This window comes from Betta splendens, chromosome 22 (genome assembly GCF_900634795.4).
Source record: "Betta splendens chromosome 22, fBetSpl5.4, whole genome shotgun sequence".
Lineage (NCBI taxonomy): Eukaryota > Metazoa > Chordata > Actinopteri > Anabantiformes > Osphronemidae > Betta > Betta splendens.
Window position 1 is genome coordinate 9,823,645 of NC_040900.2, and position 8,627 is coordinate 9,832,271.

At 45.0% G+C, this 8,627-nt stretch overlaps 2 protein-coding genes across 2 annotated transcripts in view; one reads left to right on the top strand and one right to left on the bottom strand.

The window, feature by feature from the left end:
* Positions 1–8,627, bottom strand: part of ahsa1b (AHA1, activator of heat shock protein ATPase homolog 1b) — a 45,955-nt gene that overhangs the window by 15,993 nt on the left and 21,335 nt on the right. The window lies entirely within an intron of this gene.
* On the top strand, positions 1,432–5,609 carry si:dkey-177p2.6 (uncharacterized protein LOC568712 homolog). The gene is made up of 2 exons (XM_029139885.3): positions 1,432–1,588; positions 2,492–5,609. The coding sequence occupies exon 2, from the start codon at positions 2,496–2,498 to the stop codon at positions 3,270–3,272; it is 777 nt and encodes a 258-aa protein (XP_028995718.1). The 5' UTR covers positions 1,432–1,588; positions 2,492–2,495; the 3' UTR covers positions 3,273–5,609.

Below are 8,627 nucleotides of genomic sequence, written 5' to 3' on the forward strand. Positions count from 1 at the left end.
AGCAGGGTCATCTCCAGGCTGCATTATCCTGCAGGAATAGGGGAACTCAGGGGCACCTGCATCGCTAACAGACACACGGTCTCAAATGCACTTGGTTATTCAGACATGCACACATGCTTCCCAATTACATCTGCAGGTTAAGTCATAGCTACTTGTTTTAAAAGGCTCATTCAGCACAGGAGGAGCACCTCAGCACCAGAATTGGGCGTGTGCATTCATTTAAACAACAAAACAAACTTGCTTGAGGACAAGAACATTTTGAACAGAGAAGACGAGTGAAAAGGAGTGAAGAAAGTCTTACATCCGCCCCCTCACAACCAAGTTGAGGTGAGGCTAGTCTCAGAGCAGAGATATAAATGGGACACTCAGAACAGACTGGAGCCTCGTTTCCTGGAGCCTCGTCTAGTCTTTTACACTCACCTCTCAAGCTTTATGCACACTTCAGGTACTGTTAAGCTATTAGGATTGAAACCGAATCACAGTTATACTCAGTTATATCATATACACCCTATAATCTAAATTGTCTCCTACTTTATAGTTAGCAAATACAATTTATATATTAAATATACAATTGTGAGCAAGCAACAGTCAATAAATTAACCCTTGCTATTAGGAAAACATAAAATAAATACTTACAGAATGACAATAAACCGTATAAATATTCAGTAAATAAATACTATATTGATTTTTAGGTTACATGACAGTGGAATAGATTATTCCTGCTGCAGCCTACATTTTGGACAAACCTGCTTTGCAGCCTTCTGATTCACCTTTGGCACAGTAAGCACAGTTGTGCAATGGAACAACCAGTGGTGCATTTTTACATTGTTACCACTTGAAGCCACTGATTTAAATAGTGTGACTAAATTATTCTGAGAAAACCAGCACAAGAAAACCTATCATTACACTTAAGATATAACTCATTTATGAACACATTATTCTTATCCACTTTAAAAATATTAAATGGACAACCACGTATATTGGAAGATATCGTTAATTATTATTATTTAATAATTATTAATTATTATTTATTACATCGTCCATTTAGATGCATCAGCCTGAAATCTGCACAAACATTATCAACTATTTAAATATAATATAAATATAGCATAGCTTAATTTAAACCTTTGGATGAAGTAATAAATCAAAGCAAACATTACCTACATAACTACAGAAACCTAATAAGAACAGATACTACACTTGATCTTAGAAGCTGTTGTTCCCAAAGACGTCTCCCTTTAATTCGTTTATCGCAAACATCTGCCACACGTGCCGTGGAGCAGTGATAATATTTCCGAGCCACACGTGAACGAGGCAGCGGCTCAACAGGAACAAGCAGCCGCACATTCGTTGCCCCGTGAGAGGCGGGGGCGGAGGCTTGAGTGGCGGGCGGACGAGCCTATCACAGACGACACCGCGCTCCTCTGCTCCGCCTTCTCCTCCCCCTCTTCCCCGGCGTTGTGGACGGACTGTCCGTACATTCCTCGTATTTCTGGGCTCGGTGGCAGAGGAACGCGGCGGCGGAACGACACGAGTCGACGACACGACGGATTTGCACACCGTATGATACTTTTCAAGGACACGTAAGGTTGGTTGAATTTATTTTAATATTTATTTTAGAACCCTTTAAAAGTCGGTTTAATCAAACCGAGTTGGCTTTTCTGAGGGGGGGTCGAAAAAAGTGGAATACTCTTAAACTGCTACAACTCGCTGGTTTGTACGAGTTTAAATGGAATTTTTTAGTTAAAGGCATTTTAAACATAGCTCTCCATTTAACCTATACGAAAACACACCGAGCAGATTAAATCTCCTCAGACAGGGTCCAAGTCGTAATAACTGTGGGCTCGCGTAAACCGGTTTCTTCTTCTCAGACCCAGGTAAGTCACCAATGCCTGGATGTGTGAGGAAAGTCTCAGCCTGCGCGGTGACTCATACAGAAAAACAGTCATTTATTAATTTAAACTAATCCATACTGAAAGTGAACAGAGGGAGCTGGTCGGTGCTATTACATAAATTGGATGCACGGTTTATTACATGGGCAGCGCAGCCTGGCGACATCCCACACGTGTCTCCCTGTTCTCAAGGAATAAAGTCAGCTGCTTTAAGCTGCTGTTGTAAAACACGTTGTGCTTTACTGTCATCGGTGCAGTGTCAGTCTCTAAATGACGGCCGATGGTGGCAGTTAATCGACAAATCAACCTACTGATCATTAATGTTCATGTATCTATATTAAAACGACTACATTACCTGCTTTTTAGCACTTTGTCATTAAATATGTTCATTTGAATCTATCTGGGACAGTATGCAACCACAGTCACACGTTTTAGCTATGAACAATGCTCATCAAAGGATGTACCCATAAAATTGTGTAAAACAATTGTCCTACTATTACTAAACTATTATAAAAAGTCTTACACTGTGCCCTGTTATTTAAATGGCTTCCAGATACTTCCAGATTTCCTTCTAACTGTTGATCTCTCCTCTGTTCTAGGCCGATGTTGGGTCGTGGCGTGAAGCGGAAGTGGAGCTGCTTGGAGGAGCTGGAGGCCGAGGGGGTCCCCGCTGCTTTGGTGGAGGCCAAGCAGCCGAATGGGGAGGAGGACGAGGGCGGCCTCCTCGCGGGTGTGCCCCCGTGCCACGCCAGCCACCTGCAGCAGCGCCAGAAGGTCCTCGGCCTCTGCCTGGAGAAGCTGCAGCGCTACCAAGCCGGGGTGGAGCTCAGCCTTCGCCGCTCCGTGCTGCTCATCAACACGCTCAGGCAGATCCACGAGGACATGAGGAGCGACGGCGCGGGGACCTGCACGCCCGCCGTCCTCCTCAGCGGGGTGGACCCGGACTCCCGTCTTCTCAGGGATGACTTCAGGGAGGACACGTCGCTAACGTGCCCCGGGTGTGCAGAAGGAGGTGGGGACGGCCTGTCTGTGTCGCCTCCTCTGTCCCCCGAATTCCCACCTCAGGAGGAAAACACGCCGCTCGACCAGAAGTCCAGCCCAACAATCAGTGCTTTCAGTGACGCAGTAAACCCCATGGGCTACCTCAGCGACCTCGCCCTGGACGACATCTTTGAGGACATTGACACTTCCATGTACGAGACTTCGGACCTGTCCTCTGCCTCAGGGTCGAGCTTGCTGTGGCCTGTCAGCGTGTCGCTGTGGGCGGACGAGGATGTGAAAATCCGCCCTCTCAATCACGGGTCTCCCGGAAGTCTCCAGTCCTGTCTGATGGATCTAAATGAACTGGACCACATCATGGAGATTCTGGTAAAATCCTGATGACCATGAGAGCCAAGCTGCTTCCTGGACCTGGTCTGTTCACTCACTGCCAGCTACGTTCAAACACGGATGTGAGTGGCGATGAACTTGAACGTGACCCCGGATCGTTTAAGGCTCCATCTGACAATTTAGCTGAGAATCAGTTTTACAGAACCAATTTTAAAGGAACCAGTTTGTGCCTCAAATTAGAGACAACATATTTATTATAGCTTTAAAATGAATTTCATTTATTAGAAAAACACCCACTTTTTTAGCTGTGAACAAACAGGCATTTTCATAAACTGCACCTGAGGTAAATAGTCAGACAAATTAATTGTTGAAACAGTTTACAGAACAGATCAATTCATTAGTAATCGGTCAAGTAAAACGACGATTGCAGGGTTTCATAGAAAACGTTAAACTTTTGGCCGAACAATCATAAAAAATAAGCTTTTGCTTGGCCCCTTCGCTTTGGACAAAGAATGAAATGAGAAGACAAATCTAAAAAGATGAAGAAAGCCGGATGTAGCGCAGAAGGTTGTACACCTCAGAAACAGCTTGTCTTTTGAGTAATCTGTGAATAAACTGAAGTAAAAGGGGCAGGTCTAGACAGAGATATTGAAATGTGTGTCAGGGAAGTGTTGCAACAGGCACCGCCGGACGTCTCAGATTGATGCTGTGCCATGTAGCAGCGTAGAACTTCACATGAAGTCTGAATGCAGATAGAATCATGAATTTCTGATCATGCGTGTTTTAAGACACTTTTCTTGAAGTTTGAGTCTAACCAGCAGCAGCATCCACTGCTTCAGAAGAAGGAACCCGAGCTGCCGCCATGAAAGCGTCACTCAGGCTGTCGTATCAGACGCGGGTTGATTATTAATTGAAATCCTTTGAATTACTTAAGAGACGGGGTTTCAGCGAGCCAGGAGGGCTAAGGCCTGGGTTTCCTTTTACTGTTGGGACTAAATCACTTTACTTTTACTCTAACTACGTATCATCCGGACATTCCGGGGAACATGTGCATGCGGACACTGAAATTGGGGATTTACTGTGAACCTCCAGTCCCCAGAGATGAAGGCACAGTTAACTTATACTTTAGATAATTTACAGACTCTCAGTGCTTTCGCTGCTTTTGTTGGTCCTCGCGCACCATCTGCGGCACCAAATGGGACAAACCGTCAGAGCCTCTAAGAGAAATCCAGTGAACAGTTTTTCGTTTTGGGCAGCTTGTATTAACAGTAAATCCAACATGTCACGAACACAGCATTGAACGTATTTAAACAGTAATGTAATCGCAGTCTGACCTGAGGAGCCAGGGTCCTCCGCTCAGCGACCACGAAAACGCTGCCATATCTCAGAATTGTACATGACACAAGCCTTGATGGTGTAACTTTCTATTGCTATGTTGGGAGTTTTTTCCCTTTTTGAATCGTTTTGTACGTGTTTGTACCTGAAGTTCTAATCTCCTGCCCAGTAGAAGGTGAACTAGCCTTCACTATGTGTGTTTTACTCCTGTTCTACCTCCTGATGTCTGCTTGTTGTCAGATTACCTGGACACTCCTGTTTTTTTTTTACCAACAGAAATCATTTAATTATTATGTCATTGTTTGATCTCAGCTGTAAATCCAACGCTTCCCTGTCAGACCAAAGCAGTGCGTCCTCATCGCCGCCATGAAACTGTGCCTTATTTCCATCCGTGTTGAGGTTCCTGTGGCAGTCACTGATAAAACTAAACTAAGAACTGCGTTGGGGTGTTACATAAGGCACTCAGAGCTCGTTTCTTCCCTCTTCTTGGCCTTTTTCCTGTGCTCAGCAAACACTACAGGCATATGAGCCTAATGCATCCCGACAGGCTGACAGTGAACTAGCCGAGGGAGGAGGTGGCAGCGAGGGCCAGCGGGGAAAAATAGGAGGAGGAGGTGGAGGCGGAGGGGTGGGAGGAAGCTGCGTGCGTCACTTGTTCAGTAGGAGGGCTTTAAAAGCTTGTTTTGCACAGACTCAGACCTGCGACCAATCGCATGAGCTGTACGAGGAGAACGCTGCTGCTGCTGCTGCTTCAACAACAACTTGTTTTCTCTCCTGAAGGCTCGGCACCGACACAGTGCGAACCAGTTGGATTTCAGCTCCAGAAATCAAACCACTTTCCTTTAATTTAAATAATGTGTCTGAACTACACAAAGCTGCAGTGTTATTTATAAATGTATAAACAGGGCATGTGAAGCGCAGATGTTGCAGATGTTTATCATGATGTAAATGTAACTGAAGGATATGGTTTATGGGGAAAAGGAGGAGGATGAAAATGTATTTTTTGTGGACTATTTTATAGGTTTTACTCAATTATACAGTGAAAAAACTTGACTTCATCGTGTCTCTCTTTACTCCGTTAACTAACTGTAAAACCGGCCTTGTTACGCAACTGCACAGAGGCCTGTGTGTGTGTGTGTGTGTGTGTGTGTGTGTGTGTGTGTGGTTTTTTGAGTCAAACACTGAGATCTAACACAGATCATGACAACTGGCCATAAAGCAGAGATCTTCTACCACCTTACTACACATCAACAGCTGACACCCACGATTAGTCGATGCACGACTAACTGCATGTGATTTACAGGCAGTTTTTGTTTTTATGCTCACTGGATTTACAGCCGATTTTTATTTGTCTGTTGAAATCCAAAATTAAAGTATATGAGGTATAAATATTAGTCCAGCAAACGTGGTGATGGAGGCGACATACAGCCTGAGAGTCTCCATCCAGGGCAACAAAGGCTAGTGAATGTTTTCCATCCACAGCTGAGAGATCATGTGGAGGCAGAGGCTGCCCTCGTGTGGCTGTTTGACAGAATAGCAGATGATAGTGATGGTGCAAATTCAAACAATATGTCTGGTGCCGATTCTTGTGCTGTGTTTGTGCAGCAGCATCACAGACAACTGATGTCATCTGTAAAGAGCCCAATCCTTACACGCAAGCGACCCCTTGTTTCCCCCAAATGGAAAAACATGCCCAGGAACGTCACTTAGTTCTACTGGAAACTATTCAAGTCATGGAAAGTATGAGAAGCCCAGAGTCAGGTTTCACCATCACCTCTGCTTCAGATACATCTGCAGTACCACAAGTCAACAGGATGCATCAGTGCCAGCACCACAATGAAAACTGCATGGTTAGGTGTTGACGTGGAGGTGGATCATTCAACGAACAAGAAAGTGAGCAAAACCGATTGTGGAGTAAAATGAGAACCATTTCCTCAAAAAGTAATGCCATTATATGAGACTCCATGGAGCCAACACTGTGACGTACTGGTGCTTTGCTGACTCATTATTCATCTCTTTACTATGCAGATAAAGCCAGACCTGCATAGAGCAAAGTGCAGCAGATGCCATGTTGCCTGTAAAGGTATAAAGGTTACAGCAGATGCAGCACAACATGACAAAATGCACAAACGCTTCAGCTTTCTTTCTCAGTACTTGGCAGCACACATTTGTTAATGCAGTATGATGTTTTATTGCAATTGCACCATTTCTGAGTGCATCTTTACAGGCTGGATCTGACTCCAGAGGACACAAACAGAGCTGAGCTGCAGAGCTGCAGGGAGTGGCCACATGAGGAGGAGCAACACGTGCACCCTTGCAGACGAGCGCCGCTAGACACATGCTAGCAGAGCAGGCTCCGGTCCACAGCCACACCTTTCTTTAAACAGGCAGCACAAGCTGTGGCGACACATCTATCACGGTATAGTATGGTACAGCTGTCAGCCTGTGGCCCAGCAAGGGACCGTGCCGTGGCGGGCTGAGCCTAATGTGCCTCTGCAGACAGACATCAGTCGGCTGCGGTGCAGTAAAGCCGGACTCTAGCTCAGAGAGTCGTGGTCTACCAGGCTGACTCAGCACAGACTCACAGAACAAACAACCTCAGCTGCTGCAAAACACCGAGCGGTGGGCAGATGCTGTAGCTGGATCCAGGACAAGTTTATTACTTGGACAGATTAATATAGTTTTAACTGCATCAACAAATATAGATGTTATAAATGCAAAAGATGAATACTTCAGTCAACTCTGGGCTCAACCAGACAATGAAACAACATGCACCTGTTTGAAACACACTGAGCTTCTGAGCAAAGTCTGAGTTTGGCCTCGTGATAATGACAGATGTTGGCATGTGTCTGACAGCAACAAGTTCCTTCAGACAGTGGGGAGATTCAAGTCCAGGTCTGAGATGTGACCTGAACCCTCATACCCTGCAATCATGAAGACGTGGATATGAAGCAAACAGGGTCCCATTCAGAGAGCAATTAGCTGCTGGTATGTTGTTTTTTCCTGACTGTAAGACGGCGGCTGTGGTCATGCAGGTTGTGACCTCGGAACACGTGGACTCACTAATCTGAGAGGGGTAAATGAGAGACGAACAGCTCGTGTCTGAACTCCTGCTGCGTTGAAACACTTATATTTTACACATGAAGCTACTACAGATGCCCGACAGCATGTGATACCAACACGGTTCAGTCTAATTTCTACAAATTAATTATGAATGAAGGCAAATTAAAGGCGGAGTAGAAGCTGTTAGTCACGTCTGACACCGGAGGCTTGTAAATGAGACATACATATGTGGCAGATGTGCTTCTGGCAGCATTAAAGAGGCTCGCCGTTTGGTAATCACAGGGAGAGAGAGGCATATTGGCCCTGATTACACTCATTAGCTAACAGTCAACAGCAGACCCAAACCTGTACTCGATTTACAGGAATCAGGGTTCCAGTTAACATTACACTGACATCAGAAAGTGAAGAGCCTCTTCACATTCATGTGTTTCTGAGCCTCCTTTCTCCTGCAAGAAATTGATTTAGCTTTTTTTTTGACCCGGAGCCAAAACTAACTGCTGTGTCACTCTGCCTGCTCACATCCAGGCAGAAATAAGGACGTTAAGAGATTATCTAGCCTGTCTGCATTTGCCCTGACTTTAAGGGATTTCTAAAACCACTGAAGTGGAGCTGGGACATTTTATTATGAAATGACTTACTGAAGGGCCATTGAACGTATAGTGGACTAAAATAGCTGTAATTATCCCCCCTGTGTTTTAATACTGTAATTGCTCATATTCTTAGATGGAATTGCTACAGCAGGCCAGCATAGCAGAGACTAAAAACACCAGTCTTGATAATGGATCATATTGTTTTTCCCCTGTTGCAGCAGACACACCCAAGCTGAACATGAAACACTGGGTTTAAAGTTCAAATACTGCCTGCACATGTTCTTACACTTGTTTGCTGTTGCCTGTATTTGCTTTGTGCAGACATGTAAAGCATAAACACCGAAGGACCTGCTGTAAGCTACCTGATACCTGCTTCCTGTCCTGTCACCACACTGCTGCAGTATCGATCCCACCGCCC

Coding starts and splice junctions, on each gene's coding strand:
- si:dkey-177p2.6 (XM_029139885.3), top strand. CDS start 2,496: ATGTTGGGTCGTGGCGTGAAGCGGAAGTGGAGCTGCTTGGAGGAGCTG.